Source organism: Montipora foliosa, chromosome 1, assembly GCF_036669935.1.
Source record: "Montipora foliosa isolate CH-2021 chromosome 1, ASM3666993v2, whole genome shotgun sequence".
NCBI lineage: Eukaryota > Metazoa > Cnidaria > Anthozoa > Scleractinia > Acroporidae > Montipora > Montipora foliosa.
This window is the reverse complement of record NC_090869.1, coordinates 8,875,336-8,890,335: the sequence shown is the minus strand read 5'-3', so window position 1 is coordinate 8,890,335 and position 15,000 is coordinate 8,875,336. Positions and strand designations below refer to the sequence as shown.

Sequence of the window (15,000 nt, the reverse complement as noted above, 5' to 3'; positions counted from 1 at the left end):
GCCCACATTGTAGGACGTGAACGAGACTGAATAATCGCGAAAGACTTATGATAGAGCCAAGTTACATTTTGAGGTGACGTTTTCGTCGACTGTCGCCGTCGTAGGTCTTAAATTTCCTAATGCCACTGAGGATACCACTCGTCCCGTCGTTTCTTAAACTGCCTTTGCTAAGTCATGAATTGTTGGTATTTTCTCAAGATGACTGTCAATTTCTCTGGATTGGCAAGAACCCTGTCATCTGAAATCCCCGTGTCCTTTAATTTTCGTAGGTGAGTCGGTTTGGTGATACCCAGGGAGTTTTCCCGCAAAATGAAGAAAGAGTGCATGGTGAGATGAACCAATATGCCGCGGGAACATTTGTGTACCACGCATATGGTGAGTATAATAAAAAGAATAACGATTTATCCGGTCTGAAGTAACCTAAATGTACACTTGATGTGCAATTGTAGTTATTAGAGATTTAGCATCACGGTTACTTAAAACGCGAACGGTAAAAGTGACCACGTGACCATGATTTTCGCGCCATTTTCTACATTTGCCGGCCGCCCACCCCAATCGATTTTGTGTTTTTCAGTTGGAATCGGACAATGCTTTTTAGAAACCAGCCGTCCTTGCCTTTGTAGTTTGTCTTGAATTAGTAGGTTTTTAAAAAGTTTTGGAGGCACCCACGTCCCGATTATTAGCTTGGACGCTCTATCATTGAGACTCTTGGAAACTAACGCCATTAAGCTAGGCAAATGTGACAATTGTCTTCTTGTTAATTGACTGCGTGAACTGAAATTGTCGAAACGGTGCATTCTCCCAAAATTATTTGCTTTTATTTCATTTACCCATGTATCAACTTTGTCATTCAATTCTTTCTACAATTTTTCTTTTGCCGAGGCCTTCCTCTCTTCTTAAATGACGTATATCAACCGTTACTCCTGTTCGACTCCTATTAGGAGCACACGGTTTTTTCCGAGTACAGCATGCCCGTGTCACTGACTGACCAATATCTACTCTTGTCGTTTCCTAGTTGCAGATACAGAGTTAGCTAAGTTAACTGCAGAGGAAACGAGAAAACAAAGGAATGAAAGGCAGGAAATGTGGCGAGAAGTTTTGTTTCGGGAGGAAAATGAACTAAAGCGTGAGATGGCAGTTAACGATGACATTCTTCTGGTCAATGTCACGGATGTGTACCGTAATCTGCCAAGGAAACTTCTCAAGTTTTATTCCTGGTACGAGCCTTGGCCTGTTATATCAATCTTTGGTCTGTTAATTGTCAACTGGCCATTCTCGTTCCCAGATCCCATCGTTTCTCTTAGCCAGCGGGGCCTTTTTCACGAGAAAGCGACAGGCTGTGTCTACAGACATAGGATTTACAGTCCCAGATCCTGCGACTTCCGGAATTCATATATGAGTCGTCAATAGTACGAAACATTGCGGCGCTCAGAAGCATTACATTCGAAGAGTCTCCATGTGAAACTTCAAGTGGCCTCAACTTAGAGAATGTACCCCCTTTTTTTTCGAACATAAAGAAGTAATATCGAGTATGAGTAATATCGTGGCTTTAAACAAAGACACTCTTTTCATTTTACCAACCGGCCGTGCCACCTCGGCCACTTTTACTTCCGGTTCAAGATTTTGTTCTCCAGGGCCCTTCGTTTTGTCGTGCAAGGCCCCGCCGGCTAAAAGAAACGATGGGATCTTGCAACGAGAGTGTCAACTGGCGCAATGAGATCCGGCAGATTTCCCTCACCGATCAAAGGTCACAGATCATTATCAACTTTTGTTATGGCAGCCTTTTTATGGCAACCTTTTTCACGGCAGATGGGCTCCAGTGGGTGCCTAGCTGACCTGGAAAGCTATTCTTACGGAAGGATATTCTCTTGGAAGGTCCATCCAAGTCCGAAAGGTGAAAAGGTGAAAGCCAGGCCAATGAATAACTACCCTAGCGGATTAGTGAAACCTCGTCGACAAAAAAAATAATACAATTTTAATGGGTAGTTTTCACATTAGTTTAATACGTCATCACCGATATGTGGGTGGACTAAAATTAAGGACTTTAAGATCAACGACGGCGACCTTCTCGAAAGCGTCATCTCAGAATATAACTTTGCATCATCGAATGTTATTCGCTAGTATTCTATGTTCTTCACGTCGTACAGTGTGGGCGAAATATCCTAGTGGTACAAGCGGATTTAGAGAAAAAGGTAGAAAATGAAAGGTTCACATTTGTATTCTCACATTGCTTGCGGTCACAGTTGAGAGAGACACAGTGTAACACTAGTGTTCACACTACTCTGGTGTCAACTCACTGGTGTTTTGAATCCCTAGGGGAACACTGGACAATAGAACCTTGAATTAACACTAGTGTTAACTCCTTAATGCGACCGCAACCATTGTCGTCAAAACCTCAAGTTTGGTGTTTAATTTTGTTGTTATGCAGAGTATCGCAAAAAAATATTTGCTATAATGTGTGTCGCATGGGCGGCACAATTATTTGCCGTCTTTTAGCCAATGATGTCATTGTTTTTAGGCGTCGTCGTTGTAAACGCCCAAGTAGAGAATTGGAGAAACGACGACGGTCACGCAACGGCAACGCCACAAAAGACAATCATAGGGACTTCAAGATCTACAACGGTGACAATGACGGAAACGTCACTTCAAAATGTAACTTTTCACAAGTCTTTCGAGATTATTTCTTCTCGTTTAGTTCGTTCAGTGTGGGCGAATTATCTTAAAATTGAATTTATACGAGTGTTTTCAGAGTAAAAATATAGAATGAACGATTTGCCTTTGTACACTCACGTTGTCCTTAAAACCTCAAAGTTGTTGAGTTCACGTTGTTGTTATGCAGAGTACAGCAACAAAATGCGTGCTGCATGTGAAGCAGGATTCTTTATCCTCTTTTAACCAATGATGTTAATGTTTTGTGGCCTTGTCGTAGTCGTAGCCGTCGTCGTTTCTTTAGCCTAGTTCTCGCTTGTACGATGATAAGCACAAGGATGAATGGTACATGAATGTCAAGCACAGTAACGTCGGAGAAGATCCAGTAAGAGCGAATCGTAGTGCTTGTGCTTATGCTTAACTCACGCCGGTACCCACTTGTGAAATAAGCAGAAGCGCAAGGAAAGGAAAATTTCCTTTCCTTTTCTTGTGCTTATGCTTGTGTTTATGCTTATTAAATTTTTACGCCCGTTCGCGCACGATTTTGCTTATGCTTATGCTTGTGCTTATCGCACAAGTGGGAACCAGGCTTTAAACTCCGTAGTACTATCTTTGGTTGTAAGAGGAAAAATAATCGTGCTGCACGTGAACTCTGCTTAACAACGACGTAAAGTAACCAAGGAGCGTTTACCATTTGTCAGCCAAAAGCGAAAATTCCGATTGGAAATTCAAATGCTACAGCTCATTCCACCGTAAAATCTCCGAAAATGATGGAAATTCTCAGACTTGTTCCTCTTTTCCCGTTCCAACCGAAATGACCTGAAAATTCCTGTACCATTTGTGAAGTCCCACTCGACCCGGCTCACCTCGGCCCCTTTTCCCGCCTTTCGACACTGCAGATGCAGCCGCCATTTTGATTTTTTATTGTTTTTTTTCCAGCCGCGAGAGACTCCGGCCAGGCGAAACGCCACACCGGGAAAGTCCTGTACCATTACGAGCGTTCCATTCCAACCGGATTTTCCTTGCAAATGGTGAACGCCCCAAATTTGAGATTTTGACGACAACTTGAGCATACGTATGTGAACCCGATTTTACTCTGAAACCACTCTTACCAATTTATCTTAAGGATACTTCGCCCACATTGTACGACGTGAACCACATGGATTAAAGTAACCCTCTACTGCTGAGGAATCCCGCGTAATCTGCCGAAGATGCCGCTATTAATATCAGTAGCCCTGGTAATGCGCAAACGCTCTTCATTTGTCTCTTTCGTCTTGAGGTAGGTGCGTGGAAAACCTACACTTCAATTTCACTCTGAAGACAGACGATGATTGCTTTGTGAATGTAGAAGCAATCATTAAAGTGAGTACATTTGTATTGTTGCGGTTGTTTACTTGCCAGCTCAAGTGTCATTATGCTAACTGGTCCAACACGTTCAGGAATTAAATAGTTGCGAAATGATATATGAAATGCATCATATATTGAACTGCGGATATGAAATCAAACTGCGAGGATCATAGCTTTACTTGAACTTACTTAATTGTAGTCGAATTTATGGTATACGACACAACTTTAATTAAGAACATGTTTAGAACGTTTTCAGGCTCAAATCGCCTCAAGAAGAAAAAGGAATATATTCAGTGCTTAAAGTTCATTTAAACTCAAACATTTTTCGTTCCTTATATGATTTTCCCTATCCAAAGCAAACATTTGTCCCCTTTGTTACCCAGGATTCGCTTTTTCTGTGCCGTTCAAGCCACGCAAACTTAGCAGAACTGGCAGTAATTTGGACCCACGACCGTGATGAGATGCATGGCTCTAGTCACAAACTGCTTTACTTTCCTGTTTCCAAAGATATTTTGCATTACAAAGCAGTTTGTGACGTAAATTGCAGAATAGACCCATGCCTCTCACATCGCGGTCGTGGGTCCTAATTACGGCTTTTAACCCTGGCCTGCTTTTTTCGTAACTTTGTTCAGTGATTAATTTTTAACTGAACAATGCAGTTCAGTTGGTCTTCAATTTCGTTTTGACTTTCAGGGAGTGAGTGAAAAAAAGCTTCAAGGAAAAGAATCTGTTTGGTGGAGCAGGTACAAATCGCATCCATTCCACAAATCTAATATTATTCCGTGTTGCTTTGGGAAGTCTTGTGTATCTCAAGGATTCACCGAGGGCATTCTATATGTTAACCAATAACAACAATAACAATGGAATTTGGAAATGGAATTTGGAAATGGAATTTGGAAATGGACACCTTTAGAGCGCTCAAGAGCTCGTTCAACATGTGTCCGTGCATTCCAGATCGAATTGGAATTTGGCAGTGTTGGTTTTTGAGGAGAGGGAAAACCGGACTACCCGGAGAAAAACCTCTCGGAGCAAGGAGAGGACCAACAACAAACTCAACCCACATATGGCGCGGGGACCGGGAATCGAACCAGGGCCACATTGAGGGGAGGCGAGTGCTCTCACCACTGCGCCACCCCTGCTCTGATATTGACTCACACTTAGAATTATTTCAAGCTGAAATTTGAAACTTTCATCTTTCCTAATCTCAGTTTAACTGCATGTCGTGTGTTAGGTTTCGCAGTGATTGGCCAGTGGAACGCGTTGGAAAATGGCGGGAGCCAGATTACACTGCCCCTATTTACCCATCATTCGCTTGCGGCGCGGGTAACGTTTTGTCCGCTGATCTCGTCAAATGGCTGGCGCTTAATGCAGATCATCTCAAGTCTTACCAGGTTAATGCAAATATCCCCATGCTTCTTCTAAACGGCCAAGGCAAATCAACTCTTATAATGACCGAATTCTGCTACTTTCTTCCAGGGCGAAGATGTATCGATGGGAATATGGCTTTCAGCTGTAGCGCCAGCCCTCGTTAATGTAAGTGTGTCACATCTAACTTGAACCCTATTGTGAAATGTTTCGTGCAACTTGTCCCGCAATGATTTGGCGACATTGTGGCGGAAAAAGTTGCATGAAACATTTCACATTGTAACAGCGCCTTAAACGTAATCCCTAAAAACGTGTTGGAACTATTCAATCGACCCCGTAAGCCAGGAAGTAGTGAAGTTGAAGGCACAACCGGCTACGACCCGAAACTTCTCACGGTGAATTGTCACTTCGCACGATCCGTTGGGCACATTGCAATGTTCGATTTTAATGGCGTGCGTTATTTGGTATAGTGCTGTTGTTTGTATCTTACCACTCATTAACGGCAACATCAACGTCAACGAAAACGTCACTCCAAAATATAACTTAGCGCTATCGCAAAGAATTCGTGAGTATTCCGTCCTGCTCACCTTGTACAATACAGGCTAACTATCCTGTCACTGGATGGGTACGGACGGTTTTAAAGTAAAAATAGAAAATGATGGCTCATTTTTATATGCTCACGTTGTCGCCAAGGCCTAAAATTTGGTGATATCACGTTGTTGTTTTGTGGAGTACGGCAGAGAGATGCACGTGCAGCATGGTTATTTGTACTCTTTTAACTAATCATAGTCTTGCTCTGTGGCGTAGTCTTTGCTTTAGCCGTCGTGTTTGCTTAAACTCCCTAAAATTAACTGTGGTAGATTTAAGCAATAGAGGACTTTTTTCCATGTTTCCATAGCCTCATCTAAACACGAGGGAGTGTTGGGAGGATTCGAGACAGTTATGCAAACCCGAAACGCAGTCGAGGATTTGCGTATCTGTCGAGAATTCTCCCAACTTCCCCGAGTGTTTAGATGAGACTATGGAAACACGGAAAAGAAGTCCTCTATTGCTTTTATAAAATATTCCCAAAGGTAATTCGACAAATGAAGGAAACAAATGAAGGAAAATTCTTGATTGAAACAGATTTTCTTGATACACGCTCACATTTCCTACCAGCCAATCAAAACGCGCATCTGACGAATGACCAATCAAAATTCGTGTGATGTCACAGCCGTGTTTCCATAATCTCATCTAAACACAGCTATTGACCAATGAGAGTGCGAGTTCTATGCTAATTATTTTATAAAAGTTCTTAACAAATAGATTCCATGTCGCCGTTCGTCTGTTCAGTAATAGATCAGAGATGACGTCAAAATGTGGTAAGAAAAGTGGCACACGAGGCGGTAGCCGAGTGTGTCACTGATGTTCTTACCTCATTTTGACGTCTTCTGTGATCTATTACTGCACAGACGCACGGCAACATGGAATCTATTTGTTTTACGTAATAAAGAATAAAACTTTATTCGCATAAAAGCTGATGGTGACGTCAATCGTGCATCTGTCCTCTAATAGATCATAGGCAAGAACCAATCAAACTGCGAGAATAACTTGAGTTATTATATAAGTAGTGATATACCCTAGGCCATGACAATCTGCAATTTGTTTTTCCTTTGTAGGATGACCGCTGGGCCTGTGGTCGAGAGTGTGACACAGAAATCTTCACTTCTCCGGAAAATGACCCCGAGGAACTTAGAGAAATGTGGGAAGATTATCAGCGCTGTGGAGACCCCTGTGGGTGCTCTGAAATTTGATTATTTGGATGGCCTTGGTACCCCACGGAAAACGTTTTGGTTAAATGGGAGGTGAAGGGTGTCCCCCAAGGCCAGGACGCAGGAACCCCAGGGTGTTGGAAAACTGCGTGGAGGGGGGGGGGGGGGGGTGGGTTCATAACTCTGAGAAATTGAATTGTAAAAGTTGCCATTTCTCAGCGGAGAAGCCCTGGGAATAAGGTTGCTCTTTGGATGTGGCCGGGTGCTTTAGTTAACCAGGTGTCACCTAGGAGCTGTTTATACGTGAACGTGAACGTGTAATCAAATCAAACATTGGTTTTTGAGGAGAGGAGAAAACCGAGAGTAGAGAACAAAGTGCTCTCACCATCCCACCCCTGCTTTTTGTTTTTGTTTTGTTTTTTGTTTTGTTTTTTTTTTTTGTTTTTTTTTTTTTTTTTGCGGAGCCAGCCTTTGCAGCCAATCAGAAGCCTTCAGTGATTCGTTGTTCAAAAATGGTGGCGCCGAATCTTAGTTAAAACTCATCCAAATAGCTGGGTCTCCACAGGTACCCCAAGCTCACCGAGAATCGTTGTTTTTATAAGGGTTTGTTTCGGGAATTTAGCGATCGTTATTTAGGGAATTAAAATATAAATAAAAATACACCAGAATGTCTCACCTTGTCTTATTTATGGCATGTTCTTAGCATTTCTGGTCGTTTCAGCGCGATTCTAAGGAGTTTTCTACCGTTTCTCTCTCGTATATGTAATTCCCCAAGGTTGGTTACTTGCTGGCATATTCACCGAAAGAAATCAGCCGTAAATTCACTCCGAACGCTCAAGTCGCCTCTAGCTCTAACTAATGCCTTTCTCTATCGGACAAAAACAGCCGCTGTGCGGGAATTTCGGCTCGCTAATCTAACGACTCCCTTCCATCGAGGACTGTCGACGATGCTTTGCCACGAAGTTCCGTGCACGGCCGTTGGAAAACACCTTACCGACCAGGACCAAGGTTCAAATTTGCTACCCACCGGGTGAGCAACGATGTCAGTGACTGGTACACTGTAAAACAAACTGAATGTTTACGTTTTGTTTGCGAAACATCTTTGGTGCGGCATCAGCATTTCTCTGAGCTACGTCCTTATCTGCGTGACAGCTCAGTACTTTCCTCACGTTGTACCTGTCACTGAGAGTAAAGCCTCGTCGCCCACCCTGTGTGTCACAAATTTGAACCTTGGGCCCGGTCGGTAAGGTGTTTTTCAACGGTTTCGTGCTCGGAACTTCCGAACCAAGCATGTTGCTGAGGGCTAAATAAGCCCACTTCGACGATTTTCAATTCATTTACGTGAAAGTTTGTCTGATGCGAGGATTGAAATATGTGGCAGCACTGTAATCCTTCGTCTCAGTGGATTTTCGGGTCGATTTGAGCTTTTTGGAAGAATTTACAGTTGCTTGTGTTTCCGACTGCTTCATGCGAGTTTCCAACCTTGAAGATAAATTTAGAGAGAAAACAGCGAACCTACAACCCACTGGGATAGCGCTGAAATGGCCAAAGTACGCCACAAAAACACTGATAAGGTATCGAGAAGACAAGTTAAGGCATTTTTGTTCGATTCATGTTCTTTATTTCGACTCCTAAACACGTTTGCAAATTCCCATACAAACGCTCATAATTTTAACTGATCGTAATGCTCAAATTACATTGTTAGCTTGGGGTACATGTGAGGTCTCTAAAAAAAATGCCGCTGTATGGGAGTCTAGTATGCTAGTGTATACTCCTGTGGCCCGTTTCTCGAAAGTTCCGAAAACTTTTCGGGCCCGAAAAGCCATTCGTGAAACTGCCAACCGATTGTTTTGGAAAGCCGATCTTTTAACATGTTTTCAAACTAACTAAAACAAACATATCTTTGAAGTTTGACGACTTAAATCCTCTCCGTTCTTGAGATACAAAGGGAAATTTTGACACCCGAAAATGCCCCGGGACTTTCGAGAAACGGGCCCCTGATTACAACCTATCTATTTCCCCCACCTTTCCCCCCCCCCCCCCCCCCGAATTATCGAAAATGTAATTGTATTCTATTTGAATTTCACACCCCGCCTACCTTAATATGTACATCAAATAGATAGGTAGTCTTATTGTCAATTTAAAAATCAGATTCGTTGAATTTTAATTTACGAAAAACAGCATTTTGTGGCAAATACAGAGGTAATGTAATCTCTTCCTTCTTTATAACTTAAAAATTTCCATGAATGTTCATGTCTTCACGATCGACCCACTTAGCACTATAAAACAAACAATGATTCACAATAGCTTTTTTGAACAATGAATTTTAGGTAGGACTGAACGTAAGGTGTGCACTTTTTTGGTCATGGTATAATGGAAGCAACAATTATAAGCTACTGTTTAATTTTCTTTTTCATATTTTATTCCCCTTTTTGAGGGACAGAAATCTTGCGATTCCCCTCGAATCAACCACAGCGATTAATTTTGTGTGAGAAATAAAATTGCAAGATTTGCGAGATTTTAGTCATGATGCCACTGCTTTTGTTTCTTGCGGGGATTGTGTGTTTACCACTTTGTGAAAAACGAGACGAGAGACTTGCAGTTGTTGAGCCGAATTTTCCACTCTTAGACTGAAGGCATCAGCTGGAGGCTCTCGCGGAAGAGCCTCGAGGTCATTTTGATACATTTGCTCCAGTGATCTAAAATGCTCGTGAAAACAAATTTCCTTGGGTCATCTGGTTGTACCAGGAAATGATATATCGTATAGGTTATTCATTAAAAAAATATTTTTGTTACCTAGTGGCATTTCGATTTTTCGATGTTTGTCAACATATTTCCTCATACGCGACCGCTTAAAAACCTGGAAACGGGCGATGACGACATCTTTTTTAGACTGCCATCACAATGGTCCTCGTAAGTAGATGCACGCATGCGTGATAGGCTGTTGCTTCCACTCTTTATGTGCTTGTTCTTCTCCTTCATGAGACGAGACTGTAGGTGAGCGACTTTAATAGCCAACCTCTTTACTTCATCCTGCACGTTTGAAATAAAAGATAAAATAACGGCCTTTCCTCAGGGGCACACAACGAGAATATAGTTCCAAACCACTTAAACATAGCATTGTTAAACGTATTTTAGTATTTAAACGGTAGATATAGGCATATTTTTATCCCCTAAAAATGTTTCATCTGTTCGGATTTCCTAGCTGAAAGTCTAGAGATCCGAAAATTATAGGGATCAAAACTTACCTTTTCGAAAATTTCAGCAAGAAAAAAGGCTCCCGAAAATTCTAGGTGAGCTTTTTAGGGTAAAAATCCGTTATACTATTTTTCAGGTGTTCGGAAATCCTAGGAGAGGCAGGCAAGCAAGACGTTTTACAACAAATGTTCCGAAAATTCTAGATCTCAAATCGTCTTCTGAACAGATATTTTCCGAAAATTGACGTTGGGTGCCCCTGTTTCCTTTATTGTGAATCGATTGATGAATATCTTTACAGTACATAACATCTTCATTACTTCCTGTGCCATGACCTTTGTCTCCCCGACACATGGTACCCTTCTTTCGTGAAGATTAATAGCTGGGGTCAACGGGGTAGCAAAAAACGAATAAAATACACCAAAACGTCATAACGGGAAAAAATAACTAATTTACAGGACTGTGAGTGATTAGTGCGACGGAACGTTTGAATGAGTTGAAGTCGTCAGTATCAAAAATAGACTGTGGTAAACTGTTCCACTGAGTGATAGTTCTGGGGTAGAAGGATTAGCTAAGAGATGAGGTACTGGTAGAGAGGAGGATGAAGCTATTATCGTGGGAATGCCGGGATCTACATGTCATGGGTCGGAGTAATTGCACTCGGCGCTTATTGAAACCACCTCAAGAACTACATAGACCAATTCGGCTAACTCAATGTTGTACCCAATTCAGATCTCTCGGGGTTAAGATCCTTTGCGTATTTCGCATTCAAATCTAAATGAAGCACTTTGAAAAAAACGTTTTATTTCCAAAGGATTTGAACTGCGTACAACATTGAGTTAGCCCGAATTGATGTATGCTGGAATCCTCAAACTTCCTTCCCAACCCTTCTCATTTGCTTACAAAGGGACTGTCGAACGCACTTCAAGAATCCGAGATTACTTCCAGTACTAGTAGTAATTGGAAATTAGGGGAGTGCGTCCAGGTAGGGGTAATCGGGGAAGGGGAGTGGGGGGGGTGGGTTGGGAGCCTATGTAGCTTGATTTCGGTTGGAAAAACAGCAATGATTTGGTCCGTACTGAAGGAAAGTAAAAAGGTTCATTGTTTTTCACGTGATTTGTGTGTAAACGAGGCTACCCTTTAAACCGAGGCAGGAAAGAGATGCCAGTTCCTAACCGAGGTAAAGCCCCTGAAAAATCTGCGGGGTGGCTAAAGGTACATCAGAAACAAAAGGTTTCACGAGAAACTAGCACTGCGCCCTTCGGACGCAATTAGTAATAAGTAATCACATGATTTCTCGTGTAATTTGTGATGGTAAGCACATGCTTTTGAGTGCAATACTTGGACTAAATGAGCACGAGAAAATTTTGTAAACACGAGCAAAATTGCACGAGCCCGTAAAGCGAGTGCAATTTGTACTCTTTGAAAAAAATTACAATTTTCTTATTTACTCCAAATTGCAGGAGAAAAATAATGGGATTACTTAAACAACGTACATGAAGAGATCCGAGATGATTATAAAGGAGAAGCAAGCAACGTACGCGTAAATTGCGCCATCCAGGGCTCGCGTTTGATTGGCTATCTCTGACTTTATTTGCTTACCGACCAATCAGAATGCTTGGTTTGTTACTTCTTTTTACACTGAATTACCTCTTTTCTGCACAATGGTATCTGAAAACTGCATTTTTCTTAGCCAGGCAGAATGCAGTAACTTTTTCATGTATATCATCAGATATACATAAGCATACATACATGTACATAAACGACTTTCCAAATTGTCTGGAATATTCCAAGCCTCGTATGTACGCTGATGACACTCACTTAACTTTCTCAATTAGTAATATCAATAATATAGGTTTCTATCTCAAGCAAGACCTTTAGAGAACATTGTAATAATTGTGAAAACTTGTGAATCAATTGTGAAAACTTGACTTGTGAACTGATAGTGAACGGGACTTTAAATGAGGCAACCAGTTTGCCGAACATCAGAAAGGTCTCTGAAGAGTCGCTCGCTTGGCAGCGACGAAACAACCGTTGTCAGACTAGCCATTACAGTATTCACAAGTCAAGTTTTCACAAGTTATTCAAAAGTTTTCACAGTTTTTTTTATTTTTCCCACTATTTTTAAAATTTCTTTAATTTTTCACACACAAGATTGCAAGAGCCCATATGTTTCTTGTTAGTTTGAAAAATTTACCCGTGCGTATTTATATCAAATTGCAAAACCAAGCAAAAACCAATGCCAGGCACGCCAGGCACGAGTGTTTAAAGTAACTGCAGAATACCCCCACTCTTCTGCTCTTGCAGAGGCATTCTTTGAATACAGCTGTTTCGAGAAAGGTTGTCTAAAAGAAGCATCAAAGCGTACGCGACGACGCCGAAAGGGATTATGGTAAACTGTCAGTTTGAGTCAACAAAAACATGACGGCAATGTTATCGAAAACGTCACCTAGAAATACATGCTCATGTCGTGTTACTGACATTGAGATATGAGTGAGTTTCAAAATTCACTCAAATGATCCAGGCCATGAATTAGTAACAAACGATTAGGATTCACAAAGAGAGCAACAATCTGAAGACCCTTAACCTTGCTTATTTCATGTCATGTTTTGCAGAGAAAGTTTAAGAGATGTACCAAAAATCGTGGCGCAAGTGCAGAGCATCGTTTTTGCTAATGAACCCTTTTGGTACTTTTTCAATTTTGGACGTGTTTTGGTATCGTGATAGCGGGAGAGAGCTTCAACATAAGTCTTCGTGTACTGCCACTTCATCAACGCTATATCCTAAGAACTCTTTCATCCAAATAGCTCGCCATAGTAGGTCTTCGCTGTGCGGTCGTGGCATCTTCGATTCTGGGCGTTCACAACATATTGAATACTGCCCCATACTACCTTTCGACATTGTCGCGTACGCTCTTACGCTTGTTTTGGACAACCTTTCTCGAAACAGCTGTATATAAAACAATACACGCCATTCCTATTCAAATAAGTGGGCGGGTATTCTGCAATTTTTTCAATGTTTCTTTAAAATACGTGAAAGTCCCAAAATTTGGATTTTACTCTTTCCCTCCGATTCCCTATCCATTTGAAGTTGCTAAGGAATACATGGATATCACAGTGTTGAAACAAATAAAATACAATGAAAATTTGTACTCTCACATCAATAGCCAATTAAATTTATGAGCACGGCACCTTTAAATCTTCGTTTTCCCTTTCCAGTGACGAGCCATCATTCAAGTAACTACCGTTCGGGGTCTGGACCGAGCTTCCAGGATGAACTTCTGCTAATCTCAAAGCGACCTCCTGGCATCGCATTTTTCGCAGCAAAATAAACTGTTCACAAAATAACAAATTCAGAGAATAAGTAGAAATGTCAAAAACATGCTTGTTGTGCAGAAACTATTTCTGAGTTTTTGTCAGCCTTTGTAACTTTTTTTGAAGGAAGGTTATAGCGTGCTTTTTTAAAATTTGTTTTACTTTTAATGAATCAATAAATTTGTTGTTTTTATTCACAAGGTAGCATCAACAAAACATTAAAACTTGAAATAACTTCAAAATGGGGCAAACGTAAGTTTTTGCGTCCGACGAAGAATGCAAGCGCAATCCTTGTGGAATTCCCTCGTTTCCACCCACACTTTCACGAACGGATCACGTGTTACTCTAGACTCACTCCCCAATTGGAGCGTTTTCACATGAAGTCATGGCGGCCATGTTGGTGTATGGCGGCCATGATGGTGAACCAAACAAATCCTCCGGGAACTGGCCACTGGTCAAGTGAGTGAAAACGCTCCATTGAATGAAGGACTGTCGTGTTTGTCTTTTTTTTTTTTTTTTTTTTGTAGCGCTCACCTTCGGAACAAAGAAAATCAGCAGAGTGACGGTAGCAGTCATCTGGATAAGAATGAACGAAGTTGCGAACAGCATATCAGGATCGGTGTTTTCTGAAGTCAGAAATCTGAAACAGAGAGAGAATACTTCATAATGGTGGAAGGTAGCCAGAATTATGCGGCCGTATTCCGTGAACAATTTCTGCTGCTAGCAGAGGTTTCTTTTCTTTTGCGTTCGCTGGGCTGACGAGTACGAGAAAAGAGACCTCTGCAATCTGTCGAAACTCACTGTGTTGAGCATGCGCGACGGTTACTTAGCGACCGAGACAGCGACCGAATCTTCACGTGATACTTTATGTTGTGTGGGCTCAGTTAACAGCGGAATTACTGTAAAGAAATGCGCAGGTTCGGCACAGCGCGCTCAAGTTGACGACGCAATATCCCATCTTAATATGACAAGCTTACCGCTGTAAAAAGAATGAGAACAGGCAGAATTAGAGCTCCAGTTCAACAAGAAATAGCGTTTCTTAGCTAACCCGCGCTGATCTACAGTATTTAGGTCTAAAAACCACTTTGCAGACGGTTAGCTTTCACTTGTTTTGCTGGGTACCACTATGTCAATACTCTAAAAAAACGACTTTACGGGAGATTGTCTCGTTAGTCTAGTGGGTATCGTAAACCCCTAACCCCTATGAGAAGTCATCGATCGGGGTTCAACTCTTTGCCTGGCCTATTCTGAATCTTCTCTGTATGGTTAAAATGCTTGGTTCTTTGAAGTAGATTTGGGGTGCTTACCATTTAGCCAAATAATCCGGATGGAATGATCGTTGCATAAAGGTAAGCGACTTTCCAAATTTAATGACCAAC

General features: G+C 41.6%; 2 protein-coding genes across 7 annotated transcripts in view; one reads left to right on the top strand and one right to left on the bottom strand.

Annotated features, from left to right (window-relative positions):
- The window catches only part of LOC137972712 (UDP-GalNAc:beta-1,3-N-acetylgalactosaminyltransferase 2-like), a 14,542-nt gene extending 7,382 nt beyond the window's left edge, over positions 1 to 7,160 (top strand). The window contains exons 8-15 of one of the 6 annotated variants that reach the window (XM_068819502.1): positions 270 to 375; positions 1,016 to 1,217; positions 2,519 to 2,652; positions 3,929 to 4,011; positions 4,690 to 4,739; positions 5,237 to 5,387; positions 5,473 to 5,529; positions 7,020 to 7,159. In XM_068819502.1, coding sequence (XP_068675603.1) covers positions 270 to 375; positions 1,016 to 1,217; positions 2,519 to 2,652; positions 3,929 to 4,011; positions 4,690 to 4,739; positions 5,237 to 5,387; positions 5,473 to 5,529; positions 7,020 to 7,154 — 918 coding nt within the window. In that variant the 3' untranslated portion in view covers positions 7,155 to 7,159. Of the gene's footprint in view, positions 1 to 269; positions 376 to 1,015; positions 1,218 to 2,518; positions 2,653 to 3,928; positions 4,012 to 4,689; positions 4,740 to 5,227; positions 5,388 to 5,472; positions 5,534 to 7,019 lie in introns of all 6 variants that reach the window. The other 5 variants (XM_068819457.1, XM_068819535.1, XM_068819624.1 and 2 more) reach the window with 5 other exon arrangements.
- Positions 7,161 to 9,936: 2,776 nt separating this feature from the next.
- LOC137972648 (probable G-protein coupled receptor CG31760) overlaps positions 9,937 to 15,000 on the bottom strand; it is a 15,980-nt gene continuing 10,916 nt past the window's right edge. The window contains exons 8-10 of the mRNA XM_068819400.1: positions 14,156 to 14,261; positions 13,499 to 13,639; positions 9,937 to 10,145 (exon numbers count right to left, since the gene is read on the bottom strand). Coding sequence (XP_068675501.1) covers positions 9,951 to 10,145; positions 13,499 to 13,639; positions 14,156 to 14,261 — 442 coding nt within the window. The 3' untranslated portion in view covers positions 9,937 to 9,950. The remainder of the gene's footprint in view (positions 10,146 to 13,498; positions 13,640 to 14,155; positions 14,262 to 15,000) is intronic.